The 18,013-nt window shown below is 41.4% G+C and overlaps 3 protein-coding genes and 2 non-coding genes across 5 annotated transcripts in view; all 5 read left to right on the top strand.

The window, feature by feature from the left end:
- Nucleotides 1-44: 44 nt before the first annotated feature.
- On the top strand, nucleotides 45-5,518 carry cct6a (chaperonin containing TCP1, subunit 6A (zeta 1)). The gene is made up of 13 exons (XM_086309009.1): nucleotides 45-325; nucleotides 932-995; nucleotides 1,614-1,748; nucleotides 1,862-2,035; nucleotides 2,254-2,357; nucleotides 2,444-2,714; nucleotides 3,106-3,188; nucleotides 3,444-3,540; nucleotides 3,651-3,798; nucleotides 4,441-4,574; nucleotides 4,717-4,819; nucleotides 4,981-5,053; nucleotides 5,129-5,518. Exons 1-13 carry the CDS (start codon nucleotides 60-62, stop codon nucleotides 5,199-5,201), a joined length of 1,725 nt encoding a protein of 574 aa, XP_086165135.1. The 5' UTR covers nucleotides 45-59; the 3' UTR covers nucleotides 5,202-5,518.
- On the top strand, nucleotides 2,889-3,024 carry LOC147320816 (small nucleolar RNA SNORA22). The gene has a single exon (XR_015131352.1). It is a non-coding gene; the product is annotated as a small nucleolar RNA SNORA22 (small nucleolar RNA).
- LOC147320815 (small nucleolar RNA SNORA22) lies at nucleotides 4,202-4,336 on the top strand. Its single transcript, XR_015131353.1, has one exon. It is a non-coding gene; the product is annotated as a small nucleolar RNA SNORA22 (small nucleolar RNA).
- A 955-nt stretch (nucleotides 5,519-6,473) lies between the features above and the next one.
- sumf2 (sulfatase modifying factor 2) lies at nucleotides 6,474-10,114 on the top strand. Its single transcript, XM_086309008.1, has 9 exons — nucleotides 6,474-6,670; nucleotides 6,759-6,906; nucleotides 6,987-7,101; nucleotides 7,360-7,404; nucleotides 7,897-8,047; nucleotides 8,309-8,364; nucleotides 9,313-9,397; nucleotides 9,586-9,727; nucleotides 9,825-10,114. The coding sequence occupies exons 1-9, from the start codon at nucleotides 6,628-6,630 to the stop codon at nucleotides 9,925-9,927; spliced, it is 888 nt and encodes a 295-aa protein (XP_086165134.1). The 5' UTR covers nucleotides 6,474-6,627; the 3' UTR covers nucleotides 9,928-10,114.
- Nucleotides 10,115-14,637: 4,523 nt separating this feature from the next.
- The window catches only part of bicdl2l (bicaudal-D-related protein 2-like), a 7,649-nt gene continuing 4,273 nt past the window's right edge, over nucleotides 14,638-18,013 (top strand). Inside the window, exons 1-6 of the mRNA XM_086309007.1 lie at nucleotides 14,638-14,774; nucleotides 14,919-15,454; nucleotides 16,048-16,167; nucleotides 16,260-16,418; nucleotides 17,394-17,476; nucleotides 17,610-17,730. Coding sequence (XP_086165133.1) covers nucleotides 14,927-15,454; nucleotides 16,048-16,167; nucleotides 16,260-16,418; nucleotides 17,394-17,476; nucleotides 17,610-17,730 — 1,011 coding nt within the window. The 5' untranslated portion in view covers nucleotides 14,638-14,774; nucleotides 14,919-14,926. The remainder of the gene's footprint in view (nucleotides 14,775-14,918; nucleotides 15,455-16,047; nucleotides 16,168-16,259; nucleotides 16,419-17,393; nucleotides 17,477-17,609; nucleotides 17,731-18,013) is intronic.

Genomic DNA, 18,013 nt, shown 5'->3' with positions numbered 1-18,013 from the left:
TGTGGACCAGTTGCAATAGCTGTAAATGCGGAATGTCCCAGCGTCGGCGTGTCCCCTAAATGCAGCACGAGAACACGTGTTGGAGCCTTCTGGAAAGCGACTCCCCTTTCGAGAGCTTCCGAACCCGAGTAGCGTGGACTCCCTACCGGCGATACTTTTTACTTGTACTTCGCTGGTTGTGCTACGCTATGGCTGCCGTAAAAGCTCTAAACCCCAAAGCAGAGGTGGCCAGAGCCCAGGCCGCCCTGGCTGTTAACATTAGTGCCGCCCGGGGGCTGCAGGATGTGCTGAGAAGCAACCTGGGACCGAAGGGGACCATGAAAATGTGAGTGCCGCCGGAGCTCTTTGTGCAGCACGCGTGATATGCTAACTCGCTAACGTTAGCAGCAATTCACCGGTTTAGCATTGCAGCCGATAGCGGTATGTCGCCACCAAAGTCTTTGTGCCTGAAAAGTAGAAACCATCCACTCTTTATTACAGAGTACCTGTCCAAAACAAACTTAAAATAAATTGAGGCCTGCCATCGCTAAACGGTTAGCGGATTTTCCCGGCACTCGTTGCCCTGCCCAGTCATCGTCATGATCCGCTCTGACAGCCATAAAGCTAACGTTAGCATGCTAGCTTCAGTCGGTTAGCAGATCATGCCAGTTTACGTTAAAGTCGTAGTACTAAGTATAACGTGTCCACAAGTTTATCCTTAACGCTAACTAAAGATACTGATGAGCGACTGAATAACTCAGTTACAGGTAGAGATTTGTTTGGGGATTTGTAGATGATGTGAGGAAATGGATAAATAAAAGCTAACAGCCATAATCTGCGAGTTCTTCAGCAGGCAAACAATAATAGGGTGAAAGTTTGCATTATCATAATATAAGCCGCTAGTAGGTAGGGTAACAAATATTAACCCTCTTCTGTCTCTGTGGATCTGCAGGCTGGTGTCTGGTGCAGGAGACATAAAGTTGACCAAAGATGGCAACGTCCTGCTACACGAGATGGTAAGGGACACGATGAGCTGTAAAATGAGGATCTTCTGTCAGTGATGTCATATTAGTACTGTATTGCCTATTTCACAGAGTGACCACACCCTAAATGTTTGTATATGTCTCTTAAGCCTTTGTTCTCACAAACAATGAGTTTAACAGCAGCATGTTATCTGACTGAGCTTTAAATATCTGGATAGATGTGCTTTAGGGTTTGAACTTGATGGCACTTTTTCCACATTTGTCACAGTGCACATTAATAATTTGACAATAATTCGTTAACCATTACAACGTACCTAAATTCTAAAAAATATATTGAACGCAGAAGTCTTTACCAGCTGACCGGGCCACACAACCTGCTATCCTCCTAATGCCATCCCAAGTACAGATTAATGGGAGGGTATCCGGTGTAAAATCTGTGCCTATTCAACTTGTAGATCTGTCTGTCCCTTTGGGAAACAAGGGAGCAACTGGAAATACCTTTTTTAGCACTTCAAAGCAAACTTAGTACCTTGTAATGCAACTGAGGATTCATAATAATTAATAATGGATCAGTAGGTTTAGCACTGCTGCCATGAATTACCCATGAATGAGGATTTTCATAAAATTTTTCCCAACCTGTTTCCCTTTCAGCAAATTCAGCACCCTACAGCATCGCTGATTGCCAAGGTTGCCACTGCACAGGATGACATCACAGGAGATGGTACCACCTCCAACGTCCTCATCATTGGTGAACTGCTGAAGCAGGCTGACCTTTACATTTCAGAGGTACAAGATAGTTCACAGTGTGTGTTTGTATTTGGCATGTCAGTCTCTCTAGTGAATGAATTGTTGAGGTATCTTTTTTTTAACCACAACTCCATTTTAATGGTTTGTTGCAGGGTCTTCATCCAAGAATCATTGCCGAGGGCTTTGAGGCAGCAAAAGAGAAATCTTTGGCTGTTCTTGAGGAAGTAAAGGTGACTCGGGAAATGGATAGAGAGACCCTCATTAACGTCGCACGCACCTCCCTCAGAACCAAGGTCCACGCAGAGCTGGCAGACCTGCTCACTGAGGTGAGACATGAGGGAATCGAGCACAAAGCAGATGTTAGATGTTTTTACCTTATAGCCAATTAGTTAGTTTACTTTGACATTTCAAAGTTGCCACAGACCTAAGGGCTTACTTATTCTTGAACCTTTATGGCAGTCTGTAGCTTGTTGTGAGTGCACTTCTCTATTCTCTAATCTTAGCTGTCGCTCATTTAGCTTGTGATCACCTTGTCTGTTTGCAGGCTGTAGTAGATGCTGTGCTCGCCATCGCTAAACCCAATGAACCCACTGACTTGTATATGGTGGAAATCATGGAGATGAAGCACAAGACCGACTGTGATACACAGTAAGTGTAAATACAGAGGTGGAGAGGGGAATAAGACAAGACTGTGCTTAACTGTGAATTCTAAATGCTGATCTGTTATTTCTTAGGCTGATCAGAGGTCTGGTGTTGGACCACGGCGCCCGGCACCCAGACATGAAGAAGAGGGTGGAGGATGCTTACATACTGACGTGCAACGTCTCTTTGGAGTACGAGAAGACCGAGGTCAACTCTGGCTTCTTCTACAAGAGCGCTGATGAGAGGGAGAAGCTCGTGGCTGCAGAAAGGAAGTTCATCGAGGACCGCGTGCAGAAGATTATCGCCTTGAAAAACAAAGTGTGTCCCAATGGGGACAAGGGCTTTGTCGTCATTAACCAGAAGGTATGCTAGAAAATGCGGATGTTAACATAGTTCAAAGGCTAAAGTTTAAAAAAAAAGAATTGTCAAACTCAGTTCAGTCTGGCTTGTACTACTAAAGATACAGGCTCGTAATTTGACTTTGTGTTTTCATATGAACACTAAGCCTTTTGAGACTGGCCCAGCCAATCTGGCTGCATGCACAGCGAACACCCAAGGATGCTATCATGGCTCCCCCTGGTTTTTGTGTCTGTGCTACAGTAACTCTGATCTGTACCTCTGCATTAGGAGAGTCTCTTCCTCCCCTACATGTATTCAGCGGATCAGGATAATCTTTACATCGCTTAGATTTACCGAACTATTTAGTGTAAACTGCAGTCTCAAGCATGTCTTCTTATTTTGTGTGTGTGTTTAGGGTATTGACCCATTCTCCCTGGACGCCCTAGCCAAAGAGGGCATTGTTGGGTTGCGGAGGGCAAAGAGGAGGAACATGGAGAGGTGAGAAAAATATTTTTCAGTGTTATAAATGTTGGTGGTGTTTTATAGTTGAGATGAGCAAAACATTACATTACTTAGATAAAAGTTCATAGAAGATTTTTGAATTGTTTGATTTAACATGCTGAGATGAGCTCATGCTTTATGTTTTGAAATTGGCACAGACACACCCGTACAGGTGCTTTACACTACCAGCCGGTGTCAGTCAGTCATATATTAAGAAGCTGAATTACACTCAGTGTGTCGTTCCTGTGACAGGCTCACCCTCGCTTGCGGTGGCATCGCCATGAACTCAGTTGATGACCTCACACCTGAATGCTTGGGACATGCTGGCCTGGTTTATGAACACACACTGGTGAGACTTTTTTTTGGGGGGGGTCTATTTTTTACCTTTCAGTCCACAAAACTGTGAAATTTAAACTTTTTAAAATTAAAATGATATTAATGCTGCAACCTTGCTTGCAGGGAGAGGAGAAGTACACGTTCATCGAGAAGTGTGGAAACCCTCGCTCAGTTACCCTGCTGGTGAAGGGACCCAACAAACACACCCTCACACAGATCAAAGATGCCGTAAGGGACGGTCTGCGGGCAGTAAAGAACGCTATTGAAGATGGTAAGAGCTGAACATTTCCTCTATGCTTATTTTACTTTTTAAAATCCTTTTACTAAAAAATTATTAACATAAACTTTTGTTGATGATGAATTTCTGCAGTTTTGTTCTATCTGAATTAATCCTACTGGATGCTCTGCTTGACCATTAGTATGGCTTATAAAATGCTACCTTTTTAAACAGATTAACACTTTTTTTTAATGTCTGTGTGCAGACAAATCAGTGTTTTTAGAATTCTTTAAGCAGAAATTCATTCATGAAACAACACTCTGAAGTCCTTTAAGGCTTTTTCCAAATATTGTGTGGACAAACTGTAGATCAAAATATCCATTTTCTCTTTATGTTGATAACAAGCTGAAATTGAAGGTGGTTAATTTGTCCTTAAGGAAAACAGAACAGGTCTCATTTGCACAGCGAACACCCAGGGATGCTAGTGTGGCTCTCCCTGGTCTCAGTGTCTGTGCTACAATGACTCTGATCTTATCCTCTGCATTAGGAGAGTTTAGTCTCTCCTACATGTATTCAGCTGATCAGAACAAACTCCACTAATTGTTTTAAATATTAGAGCTGTTCCCTCCCCGAGTGGGTTAATTTATATGACACATTTGTTTGCTTTCCTAAATATCTTTATTTTTCTGTCTTCAGGTAGTGTAGTCTCCGGTGCAGGTGCCTTTGAAGTTGCTGTGGCAGACGCTCTGGTAAAACACAAGCCCAATGTGAAAGGCAGAGCCCAGCTGGGAGTCCAGGCATTTGCAGATGCTCTCCTAGTCATCCCTAAGGTAAAGAATAATTCATTTTCTGTCATTTTTATTAACCGAAACCTGGTTTGTTTCTTGCTGCACCATTATTTGTCACCTTCTTATAGTCCATCCTGTATCAAAATTTACTGATGTTTTTAAAATGCCATCTTTCTGTTCTTAGGTTCTGGCCCAGAACTCTGGCTACGACCCACAGGAGACCCTGCTGAAGCTGCAGACAGAGTACAAAGAGTCTGGCCAGCTAGTTGGAGTAGACCTCAGCACAGGTGAGAACCACAGCAGCGATCAGTCAATCCTGAAGTGATTGCATTTTAAAGTTTAGAGTAAAACTCTATAATTGTTGTATTTAGCTATGTGAAGTTATTAAACAGTAACAATTTGGCAGAATTTAAACCTTTTTTTTTTATTCTAACCTTTTGCTTTGCAGGAGAACCAATGGTGGCAGGAGAAGCAGGCGTATGGGATAATTACAGTGTCAAGAAACAGCTTCTTCACTCATGGTGAGACGAAGGAATGTTTTAAATTACCCCGATGTATCGCCCACATGGGTCACTAACACGGGTCTCTGTTCACAGCACGGTGATCGCAAGCAACATCTTGTTGGTGGATGAGATCATGCGAGCTGGAATGTCTTCTCTCAAAGGTTAAAGTCACCTAAAGAAGCTGCAGCTGTTATACTCACAGGGATAGTTGTTTACCTAAAGGTTCAGTCAACGTGTTCCCGCTGTAGGCACTCTGAAGCACCCCCAGTCTGATGGACAGCCCGCTGTAAACATCCACGGCATCCATCGCAGCGCCTGTCAGACATCATTGTCATGCTAGTCATGAGGTTCTTTTTGTTTTCCATGGATTTGTCATCGCCTCCCTCTAAAATGATTGGTTTATTTATGAGATTTTGTTAAAAGCACTGACCTCTGCCTCAGTTTTGTTTCTACCCATTAAAGGTTTTCCTGGCTCCGTAAAAATGTGGTTCTTTGTCGTTGAAGAATTAATCAGTCAAACATATAAAAGTTAACATCTGTGTTTTTTCTGCTCTGAGTCCATGAATGCTTTGGAAGCTCATCAGGAAAAATGTGATCTGTAATGCACAACCAGTGTTGGACCGGAGCATAAGAAATTAAGCAGGTCATCAGTCTCCATCTCCTCTTATCTCTCCCCTTAGCATCCTTCCTGTCACACTGATCCTCTGCATGTGTCCTTTGTGTGCTTCCTCTTGCACTTTTCTACTGTTGTAAATAAGCTCTAGTTTCTAAAGAGTTTTCACGACACACCAAATCAAAACGCAAACACTTCTGAACTTTCTGTATTCACCTGCCTTTTGACATCAAAATGAAGGCTTCACAATAAATGCATCCCAGCAAAAGACCCCAATGAGTAAAACGTCATTGCTCACAAACATTGGGAGATCCCTGAGTTCTTGTAACATTAAAAAAAGTCTATATAATTAAGACATTTTAATTAAAAAGTAAATATGCTTAATAAAGCAGCAGTTCTCAAATTCACATTAAAAAATAGCAAATATCAGATATGTTAGTGGTTCAGTATAACAGAAGTCAAGTGGACAGTGCAGCGCATTAAAAGTGGTGTAATGTGTACTTGGGGTGTTGGGCTGAAATAGCCTATTAACACCAGAGAGCAGATGTACTTGAGAATTGAGAAAGGGTTACACAGATGTGCTGCATGGGAGTAAAACATAACCTGTAACTGTAATTGAGAAGCTGAATCAGTCAGATAGGGTTGAGTACGATTTATATTACACCAGCGCAGAGCATCGGTGTTTACGTCTTACTCGAAATATTTTCCAATGTAATACTCTTCCTGTTATTATTATTATTAACAATATTAATATTATTCTCAATATTATTAAACTACAAAGCTTTGAGAAAGAGGAAATATCGCGTGAATTTGAAAAAACGGACGGAACCAATTTTGAGGTGCAACGGTGAAATCTGTCCGATAGAAACGACTAAAAAATGAAATTGAACTTTGAGAAGTTCTCCATTTGAACGTGGTTAAACGTTTAACGTGTATATTTTTGTTTAGACGTGGTTTCAAACCAGTTTTAGCAAAGACGATGGTATTCTGGATGTTTGCTGTGTTTTTACTGACAGGGGCCGGTAAGAGGACTCTTTCTTTCATTTCTGAATTTAACAAAAACATTAACACTTAAATAAATACCCATCGAGGCATGTTTGTTCCTGGCAGCCGCGGAGGAAATGGTGAACATCCCGGGAGGAAAGATGTCAATGGGAACCAGTGCACCCGATGGGAGAGACGGAGAGTCTCCCACCAAGGAGGTCGAGCTTCAGCCTTTTGAAATAGACAGACACCCCGTCACAAACGCCGATTTCAGGTAAATAAGATCTACATTGAAATGAATTAAGGCAGAACTAATGCACTGAAGTCGGTGACTTGTTCATTTATTTGCCACAGAGACTTTGTGAGAGCCCAGAAGTACAAAACTGAAGCCGAGACGTTTGGCTGGAGTTTCGTGTTTCAGGACTTCGTGTCAGAAGAGCTGAAGAGCAAAGTCACTCAGAGAATTGAGGTGCCGAGTTATTTTTCTCTGATTAATAGATCAGATTACCAGCTACATTACTTATTTCACAATTTTAAGCATACATCTCAGATATGAAGATTTGCTGTTTTTATATGTCTAACGTTAGTGTTGTTCATAATAATTAATGAAACAATTTGTAGGCATCTCAGCATTTAAAGAGATTCTCCACAATAAATAAAATATATAATGTAGAGCTTCTTACTGTTGTAAACAGCTTCTGACCTATTTCCTCATCTTTTCCATCAGTCTGCTCCGTGGTGGCTGCCTATAGAGCGTGTGTTTTGGAGACAGGTGAGTTGCACATTGTGAGTTTGTTCCTATGTTTTTGACAGTTTTTGTTTACACTCACTTATAACATTTTATTAGGTAAACCATGCGAGTACTGAGTCAGACCCCTATTCCTTAAGCACTGCTGAATTATTTGTGGCACAGATACAAGAAGGTGCTGGAAACATTCCTAGATACTTCGGTCCATGTTGACAGGACAGCATCACACAGCCGCTGCAGATCATCAGCTGCACATCCACAATGCAACTCTTCTGTTGCGTCCACATCCCAAATGTGCTTTATCGTAAATCGACACTTATCAAACCAAACCGCATTTTTCCAGTCTTCTGTTGTCTAACTTTTGCTTTGTTGAGCCCAACCAAATTGTAGTCTCAGTTTCAGTATTCAGAGGTGTTTTTCTTTACACATTTGTTGTAACGAGTGGTTGGTAGAATTATTGTTGCCTTCCTGCCATGCCTACTTTTTTGCCACGCACGTTGACCCTCTACTGTTCAGCCTTCAGGGCCTGGTTCGGGGATTCGAGATCGTCTGGACTTTCCAGTGGTTCAGGTGAGCTGGAATGATGCCCAGGCCTTCTGCAGCTGGAAAAGCAAGAGACTGCCCACGGAGGAGGAGTGGGAGTGGGCTGCACGTGGGGGGCTGCAAGGTATAATGTTTACTGCTATTATAGTCGAGTTTTTGACTTTCACTTCCAGCTGACAACATTTAAGTCACACACAGTGATGTTTCTGCTCAGCAGCTCCTTTGTTATTGTCTCGACAGAGGAACCCAAAACTGCTTTTGTGTTTCAGATTCAGTCAAGTCTTTGTGAAAAATCAGGAAACTAGTTTGAATAATGGACTTTTTCACAAAACTGAAATATAATTTTATTGTTCATCTAATCTCTTTCCTGGCTGTTATGCTGCAGGTCGGACCTACCCATGGGGAAACAAGTTCCAGGCCAACAGAACCAACCTGTGGCAGGTCAGCATGTTGCAGTCATGGTTAGGTCATCATTAGGTCATTAGTATTGTTCTCATGGGAGGCTCTGATTAGGTTTTCACTAATGCTTCTTTAGCCACTGACATTATGTTTTTGTCTTTGTTATTAAGTAAATATATATTGTATATCTGAATACAGAAAAAACCCTCTGTGTTTATGTAAAACAATGTTTTACACTCGCATGTTTTGTTACTGAGGAACAAAACATGCGACTATATTTTAAATTTGTATGGATCCAGAGTTGGGGAGATTAATTTTTGTTGCTAAGACAAGACCAGTGTTGGTCAAGCTTCTTGAAAATAGTAATTAGTTACTAATTACTGATTACTTCTCCAAGAAAGTAATCCCGTTAACTTTACTGATTACTTCTTTTCAAAAGTAGTTGGTTACTTTATTACTTAAGTTACTTTAAAAAACATGATACACAACTTGAATACGTTACAAATACGTTATAAAGCTGTATAGGATCCGGGGGCTTCTCTGTGAATTCAACATTCCTGTGGCAGCTTGCCAGGTGCTTGCTCAGATTTAAAGTTAAAGTTTTTGCAGTAGAAAGACGTTTTCTTCCCACGCAGAGAGTACTGTGGACGCCACATGGTCGTACTCAGTACTCAGCTGCAGTCCATGTCATCTGTTGTTGATTGACACACGTCTGTTGCTGCCACGGACGTCGCACGCTCGTACGTCATTGTCATAAGACACTCTCACAAACAAAATAATGGTTTAGTAACGCAGTAATGTAGCCTGCTTACGGGTAAGTAGCAGTAATCTAATTACTTTACTCTTTACTTGAAAAAAGTAATCGGATTACGCTTTACTGCCCATCTGTGACTAAGACTCATGTAATTCTTCACTTACTGTATTGTGAGTCTGGACAAACATGGATTTAAAGTGTGGTATTGTGGTAATTCTAGCTTTCGTGTATTTTAGGGATCTTTCCCAGATGGAGACACTGCAGAGGATGGATACCACGGCATCTCTCCTGTTACAGCATACCCTCCCCAGAATAGCTATGGTAATCTTGTTTTAACACACATGTTATCAGCATGATGAAAGAGCTGATTGGTAGCTAAGATGTTTAAGAGGAATATTAACTGTGCATTAAGACTTTACATTTGTGTTTTGAGCTTTTGGAAACATTTGATTTTTCTTCTCACATTTTATGTTGTGAACATTAACACATAATGACAAATCTTCCTCCAGGACTGTATGACATGATGGGAAATACATGGGAGTGGACATCCACACGCTTTTCAGCAGCGAGGCCGATGTACGTGCTGCGCGGTGCCTCCTGGATCGACACAGTGGACGGTTCAGCTAATCACAAGGCTCGAATCACAACCAGGTGAGTTTCTGAGGTAAAAAAACAAAAACAAAAGATAACGTATGTTCAGACCCACCGATTTAATCTTGAGTAAGGCTTACAACTGTGCATCCTGCAGGATGGGCAACACTCCCGACTCTGCTTCTGACAACCTTGGATTCAGATGTGCTGCCAGTGATGGACAGAAGGGCAGGACGAAAAAAGAAAAAGCAGAACTATAGCCTCAGAGGACAGCAGTGTGGATTTGAGCCAGCAGTGAACAGCCTTTAATAATAAATGTGATGACTTTAAAGTTTACAACAAGATGGAAGCAAAGGACTAAATAAAAATGAGGAAGAAATTCACATTAAACGTGAAGCTAACTATATTTCTCCTGTGGAGAATTTCATAAAGAATAAAGGAAATCTACCATTATGAAACATTTAATAAAAAATACTTTTTAAAATGATGAAAAAAATAATTTATTGCTATTTTCCAAGAACTTTCTGTTTACCTGTAACAGTAACATCATGCCAGATGCTAAATGATTACACCATGCATTTGCTACTTCGCCTTTAGAGGTCGTCACAGGAGATAAATCTGCCTCCATCTCACCCTATCCCTCACATCTCTCTAAATCTATGAATCTCCCGTCTGGTCTTCCTCTTTTCTTCCTGCCTGGCACCTCCATCTTCAACATTCTTTGTCCAATATATCCACTATTCCTCTTCTGTAAATGTCCAAGCTTGTTATCCTTGCCTCTCAAACCTTTGGCTCCCAAGACACTCAACCTGAGCTCTGATGTACACATTTCTAATCTTGTCAATTCTGGACACTTCCAACATCAATCTAAAATTCTTCAGCTCTCTCAAAACTACTTCCTTCTTTCTAGGCTGGACTGTTGAAATTCCTCGTTTTGCAACCTTGCAGTGTGAGTACTGCGAGATCATGTTTCTCCCCCGTTAGCTTCTCTTCAGTGGATCCCTGTGAATTCCTGAATTTATTCCACATTTATTCTCAAAAGACCTCATTGTACTATATAATCCCCACGGAGCACTGCTGTTTGTGCTCCCTCTGTGCCCCTCTTTTCTCTTTCTCCTCACTGGTCACAGCACATGGCTGCCCATCCCGGAGCTGTTTCTGCTGCATAGTGCAGGCTTAACTAAAGAGACTTGGTTACATGCCTCTGAACATATCCAGTGAAATGAACAAGTGGGGCACTCTTTGCCAGCATTGGTAGTCTTCCTTCCATGTGGTGGGATGTGTCTTTTGTTGAGCATTTCTATGTGACTGGGTAGTAAATTGGTCCGTTTGTTCAGTCTAGGCTTCTCTAATCCTGTCCTTGGCTTTCTGTTTACTTTCCCATAGTGAGGGTCTGACTGATTGGGCTCATTCTGCTAAACAGACCAGAAATGTTTTGAAAAACTCCACTTTGGTTAAATACAGTAACAGTATAAAGCCATGACCTCTGACTTTGTGATGAAGTGTCTTAGCCCTGACCAAAGAATCAGTTTGAGTCCTGGTTATTCTAATAATCTAATGATATAAAATGGACAAACTGTTATCAAACAGCTTGTGCAGAGGTTGTTTTAAGCTGCATTTCTTGAGGAGGAGAGCAAAGTTAAAGGCAGATGTTAGGATGTCTTGTTACCAAATTCTGAATGACTTTGCAGAAAGTTTTTTTTTTTTTTTTTAATCTTCCTGGTTAAGAACAGGCTAAATGTCTGTATAATACCAAAGACCTGGGAGGTCCTTGATTCATTCAGTTGAGGAAAAACAAAAGGTGCTGTACAGTCTGGTATTTGTGCTCCACAAGGCTCCACCCCCTTTATTGAACCTTACCAAAACAGTGAGAATAACTCCAAAATACAGAACAGAGTTAAATGTGTTTCTTTGCTTACTGACTTTCTTTCTGATTGGAACATAATTACACAAGACAAAAATTAAACGCGCAACACTGCTGACATTTTAAAATTGTTTCACTGGAAATACAACAGGGACCGCCCTGCAAATGAATGCATATGAATAGCCTCACATTGTCACAGACCACCTCCACAGGTATTGTCTGACGATGCAGCTTCTTGGAATGCGTTATAATGTGAAGCAATTGTGCACAAATATTTCTGGAGCATGGTGAAGTTTTATTGAATATTTTTGCTTTGATATCAGAACGCAAAGTCATGGGATTATTTCATATACATTAAATACATAATATTAAAAAAATAGAATTGAAAAATCTAAATCTGACATATGTATCAGGGCTCAGGAGGACTTCATTAATAAACGTGGTGACAAAACTTGTTACATCAGTTACAAACAGCAGAAAGCATTCAAAACTTAGTAAATAGCTCTAATTTTCTAAAGCTCAATGAGGATAAAACTGAGATCCTCCTTATTGGCACCAAATCCAACCTTTTGAAGTTGAACCATTTCTCACTCACTATTGATAACTCCACAGTTTTCCCTTCTCCTCGGGTTAAGAGCCTTGGTGTCATCCTAGACAGTTCACTTTCCTATAAATCTCACATCTATAATCTCACCCGTTCTGCCTATTTCCATCTGCCCAACATAAACAGATTACGTCCTTCTCATTCCACCCAGTTTCCGTCCATTCTTGTCCACAGTCTCGTTACATCCCGTATTGACTACTGCAATTCTCATTTGCATGGTCTCCCCCATAAACCCTCCATAAGCTTCAACTGTTTCAGGACTCTGCTGCTCGCGTTATCACCAGAACCCCCTCCTACCAGCACATCACCCCTTTTCTTCAGGAACTTCACAGGCTCCCAGTAAAATTCCGGATAATATTCAAACTTCTTCTGCTCACCTTCAAGGCCATTCATAACCTTGCACCTCCTTACCTGTCTGACCTGTTAAGCACTATCTCTTCTGCCCACTCACTTCAATCTTCTTCTTCTATCCAGCTCGCTGTGCCCTCTTTCCGCCTCAGCACCATGGGAAGCAGAGCTTTTAGCTGCTCTGCTCCCAGGCTGTGGAACTCTTTACCCCCAGTTTAAATCTCAACTCAAAACCCATCTGCTCAAATGTGCATTTTCACTGTGAACCCACTGTTTGTTCATTTTATCTTGTGTCTTGAAAGGCAACTTCATAATTAAAATTTATTATTATTATTATTATTGAATAATAATAAGCTGTTCTTAATTCTTTACTCTTTTTGTTTCTGTTTGTGAGAATTAAGCCACATAAAGAGTTAATTAGAAAGCTTTAAATGTGCTGAGGTGCTTTTGATCTGGAGATCAAAAATGCTAAGCTAAGATAACCAATAGCTAGCTGCAACAGGCTCATAGACGGGACTATATGCAGATGGCCTTACAGCTTCTACAGGAAGCAAGTGGATAAGCAGCAGCCAGGTGCTGCTTATCAAATTTACTCGATTAACTAAGTAGGTGTGTGTTAGCTTAATGCTACAATCTTCTTAGGAGTAGATTTCCTAGCAAATTGACCACAAGGTCAGACAATGCAATACTCCGAGATGATACGCAAAAGCAAAGTGCGCTCATCTCAGACTCTACAGGCCTCAGTTAGCATGTTAAATGTTAAGTCCAAGACAGTACAATAAGAAAAATACTGAGCATACATGGCCTGTTTGGAAGGGTTTCCAACCAAATAGAAGATGGGAACACAGCTTAGGTTTGCATTGTTGCATATGAACAAAAGGAAAAATGTCCTTTGAACAGACAAGGTGAAACTGGAGATATGTGACGTAATGGACAAACGCAGCACATTAGCAGAAACATCTAGTAAAAGCTGTCAAGCACAGTGGAGGAGGGGTGATGGTTTGGGCTTGTTTTGCAGCCACAGGCCTAGTCCTCTATATACCAAAGATTCAAATGTGAAGCCGTCCATCCAACAGCTCAAGCTAGGTTGTATGGTCATGCAACAGGACATTGATCCCAAACACAGCAACAAATCTACACCAGAATGACTGAAAAAGAAAGGAGGAAATGTTGAAGCACATGATTGAAATGCTGTGCATAATGAAATGCCCACAAACCTCAATGAACTGAAACAACATTAGTAAAAAAGTGAGCCAAAATTCCTCCACATCGTTCTACAGGATTGTAGATAATAGGGTGTATTTAGTTTCTAGCGTGACTGAATGCAGTCCTGTGAAAACTTTCTGTGTCAGATATATCTGATTAAAACTCTGAGGCATAAATAAAGTTAAACAACATTTGTTCAGATAGGTATGTGCCTCAGTCTGTCATTCTACTGACTTTGATTAGCCACAATAAAGTAGTTGTATACTGCAAAAAAAGAAAAAAGGTAATTAAGGCAAATTACAAGATTAATTGTGGCACTGACGGGTAAAAAAGCAGAAGCACCTCAAAACAGTGAAATAGAGATGTCTGATTCCATATTTAAGAGAATTTGTTTAAAAAAAAAAAGTGGGCCTATCTAGCTGAATATTTAATTTAGAGGCGACCTACTTCTTGCTCAAAACAGCCTTGGCTTAGTGGGAAAAACACAATCAAGAACCACTTCCTTGCTGCATCTTGGTGAATCGCATAACCATGTGAACTGTAATGGAAACAGCTTTTTTTAAATGCACATAACTGATGATGATCATTTTTTTCCTTCAGTCACTTACTGATTCATCTTTGCACAGGCATGTGGGAGGTTTGTCACAGAATCCGTTTTACCTCAGATATCAGGAATGACTCTAACTGGTGTTTTCCCCAAAGTCTTTCAGTACCAAAAATAAATCAGGGACTTATCAGAAGTGTGATTTTTCACAAGCAAACATTCACTTCCGCTGATGCTGTTGTGTAATTTATTTTCACCTCTGTTTACTGGCCTACTCCTAGTAGCTATGTTCTATGTATGTGTGACTTTCTTGATAAAGGAAGAGTTTAAATAAAGTTTCATGCGTCAGGTTTGAATAACTAGATTGTATCAGAAGCCCTCCTCCCATTTGTCTCCCTGCTGCTGTGGTATGTTTGCACGTCATGTTTTTGTAGCGGCAGAAAAAGGAGGAAGAAAGCTCAGACGGGCCACTTGAAGCCACAGCCTCCGCTGACATCACATCGTGTCATATCATGCCCCAGTGAAGACGCACACAGTTCAGGTAAAACAAGTTTAATGACATTCTATTTGTCATCCTCACTCCACCTTGTTTTATGGACTTCCTCTTGCTTTCCTGAGTTTGTTTTTACCTGGCGCTGTCTGCAGATGGTTTAACTGAGCCCACTTCTGCCTGTGACTTCCACAGAGCCGGCCATGGATTTCAGTCAGCCTTTTTCAGTCCTCAATGAGAAGCTGAGACCTCGAGTCACCACCAGCGAGCAACTCTACTCCTCTCTGAACAGGTTGGAGGACAGACAGCTGGGCTCGCTCAGGAACAAATATACTTATTACCGAGCAACGGTTTTGCCAAGAGAACCTGAACCAAATGCCACAACAAAGACAGACGATCCAGAAGAGTCTGTAGACGAGACAGAGAAAGATTACTCTAAAGGAAACACTGCCAGTCTGCTGGCTGGTAAAAACACATGCCTCATTAACGAATTGAATTTGAACGATATCAGCGAAGATGAGCTGGGTGACGACGAAAGCACCTCACAGTCTGACGAGAAAGACAGCGTGGGTGAGGTGGCCTCAGAGGAAGCAAGGGACTCTGAAGGGTCAGGATCCAATGAAAACACAAACTCTTTCCAGAGGAACTACCTAGACGGGACCCTACCAGACCTGCTAAACAGTGGCAAGCCGCTCAGCAGACGCAGAACACTGGGACACTACTCAGACACGGTAACGCCAAGATAGTCTTTTTAATATTCACGTGTGTAAAAACCACAAATATTTTAAAGCACCAGCGCTTGAACTGAGATCTGTTTGAAGAGGATTGTCAAACATGAAACCTGTAAAACAGGGAGGAGGCTGATTGAACTGTTGCTTAGCAGTGTATCAAAGGGTACAAACACACAAAGCGCACAGAGTCCTGCCATGCAAACATAATGAAGTAGAATAAAAACACGTTTGATGCTCTGCTGTCAGAGTGCAGTAAACCTCAGTTTCCAGTGACAATGAATGATTTTGGACACATGTTAACAGCACTTATTAGTCCTATATCTCTGATATCTGTGTGTACGCACACTTCCAGGATTGCATTCATGTGTGAAGACGTGAACGTCATCAAACAGTTTAGTGTTGGATGACCTCTCAACTAGTATGACTGGATTTTTTATCTGTTGTTTCACTCGAGATTGTAGATTAGCAGTTTCTGTTCAGATTGTGTAAAAAATGTCATGAAGTAGGAGCTTTTGAGTGCAGGCTTTGATTTACTTTCACAGCAAGAGAAACTAAACATTTTCTGATGGGATATTAAATTATGGTGTTTGTAGCTTAAAGAAGTACGGCGAGAAGTGGAGCTGTCCCGCAGACGAAGTATCAAGCTGAAGGCCCAGGTGGACAAACTGCAGGAAAACAGAGAAGGAGAGGGCTGGAGTCAACACAAAGATCGGGTACAGTTTACCACAACACAGTACTATGGTATACATCCGCAGAGCTCTGGAGGTTTAAAAAAAAATTTCTTTTCCGTTGATTTTTATTCCAGGTCACAGAGGAAGTTTTGTCTATTCTGAGGCTGCTGCACCCGCTGACAGAGCCAGAGTCCAGCCAGATTGAGCCGTCCGATGGGGAAAACCGCCTGGACGCCGCTCTGGGCCAGCTGCAGAACGTGGCCCGCAAACTGGCAATCAGCCACACCAAACAGGTCAGAGTAAATAAAGCTCGTCAGCACTTCTATTTCTCTGACGTCTTTGTTTGAGCTGGTTTCAGTGGACACGTTACTCAGATGAGTGTTTTTATGCTAGCAGAAGGTCAAAGGTGACAAATGATTGAAATGGAAATTTTAGTTTCAGTGAGCAAAATTATTAGTTGATCCCTCGCTGAATTCGTTAGTCAAATCAATTTATAACGTTTATGTAATGTGTGTTTTTTGGGATGCTTCTCTGTCTCTCACCATTAAAATGAAATTACTATAAAAATTAGTGATTGCTCATGTCTTTGTACGTGAGCAAACTAAAAAATTCAGCAAGATATCAAATATTTATTTGCTCCATTGTATAACCTTAAACATTAGTGATTATATAGTCTTTAGACCACTGGGCACTCCTGGTATTAACGTGACTTCAAAAGAAGCATTAATACATTTTTGTAGTGCTTTTGTTGGTTTTTGGCTAACAATGGGCCTTTTGGGGAGTCAGTAAACAGGAAATTATAGAGTAAAGGCAAAATTGTGTATTATACTTAAGAAAATGGGCCACAGTAAATAAAACAAACATCCTAACACGAGTAATTTTTCTTTGACTCTGGCTAACACCACAAAAATCCTCTAAGCATTAGCCCCGAGGCTTGTACACAGTTACTAACGCTCACGCTGAGGGCATCTCTGTCTCCTCCTGATGAAACATCGTCATTGTTTGCCTCAGAAAAAAACATCATTAATTCCTCCACCCATGTGCTAAGCTCAGGTATGCAGTCGAACAAGTTTACAAGTAACACCATCAGCAAGTCTTTCCGGAGTTTGCTTTGTGAGATGTTTACAGAAACTTTCAAGGTGTGGAACTAAGGTAGAGGCCAGATTTCAGCTGATAAGAGAGACTAAAGTTAGTGAGATTAAATGTGGAAAATGTTAGGTAATGGAAAGAAAGATAACGCTGCCATGTTTGCCTGTTTGTCCATCCAGGAGTCCAAACCTGGAGGAAAGGTGGCAGAAGACAGTGCAATTCTCCAGCAGGCGCTGCGGGACAGAGATGAGGCCATAGAAAAGTGAGCACATACACAGTCACACTCCTCTAAAGAGCAAAATAATCGAAATGTAAGAGGGGGGAAAAAAGAGGGAAGCTGACTGTACTGCATCTATTTTTGTGGAGTGTGTCATTCTTTCTGTTCCTCTGTGCAGGAAAAAGGCGATGGAGGCCGAGCTGCTGCGGAGTAAGACGGAGATGATGACGCTGAACAACCACCTGCTGGAAGCTGCACAGAAACGTCTGGAACTGTCGCTGGAGCTCGAGGCCTGGAAGGTAAACCTGAGATGAGTTTAATGTTTAACAGAGACAACACAAGGGTGTGCTTCTCTGGGCAAACACTCAACCGAGATCTATAATCTGAGCACACTGGGCTTTACTGAGGAAAAGAGAGCTGGTGGGAAGGTGTAAACATAAGACACTCAAAGGAGTGGGGGAAAGTAGGACACACGCACGCACACATACTTTCACAACCTGGTTTCGTGTTCAGCCAATAAAAACACACACCAGACTGCAATTAAAACTCTCTTGTATTGAATTCAGCACGCCATCACGTGCA

The sequence above is a fragment of the Aulonocara sp. 'chitande type north' Nkhata Bay genome, linkage group LG10, assembly GCF_057382095.1.
Source record: "Aulonocara sp. 'chitande type north' Nkhata Bay isolate Kocher_YH1m ecotype deep benthic linkage group LG10, A_spYH_male_GT1.1, whole genome shotgun sequence".
In the NCBI taxonomy this organism is placed as follows: domain Eukaryota; kingdom Metazoa; phylum Chordata; class Actinopteri; order Cichliformes; family Cichlidae; genus Aulonocara; species Aulonocara sp. 'chitande type north' Nkhata Bay.
Note: the sequence above shows the minus strand (reverse complement) of the source record. Positions and strands in the feature narration are given on the sequence as shown.

Bases quoted from the DNA above. Each gene is read 5' to 3' on its own strand.
- cct6a (XM_086309009.1), top strand. From the start codon at position 60: ATGCAGCACGAGAACACGTGTTGGAGCCTTCTGGAAAGCGACTCCCCT. The intron at 1,749-1,861 runs GTACAAGATAGT...GGTTTGTTGCAG, and splicing joins CTGACCTTTACATTTCAGAG to GGTCTTCATCCAAGAATCAT. The intron at 3,541-3,650 runs GTGAGACTTTTT...CCTTGCTTGCAG, and splicing joins TGGTTTATGAACACACACTG to GGAGAGGAGAAGTACACGTT.
- sumf2 (XM_086309008.1), top strand. From the start codon at position 6,628: ATGGTATTCTGGATGTTTGCTGTGTTTTTACTGACAGGGGCCG. The intron at 7,102-7,359 runs GTGCCGAGTTAT...CTTTTCCATCAG, and splicing joins AAGTCACTCAGAGAATTGAG to TCTGCTCCGTGGTGGCTGCC. The intron at 9,398-9,585 runs GTAATCTTGTTT...ATCTTCCTCCAG, and splicing joins CCCTCCCCAGAATAGCTATG to GACTGTATGACATGATGGGA.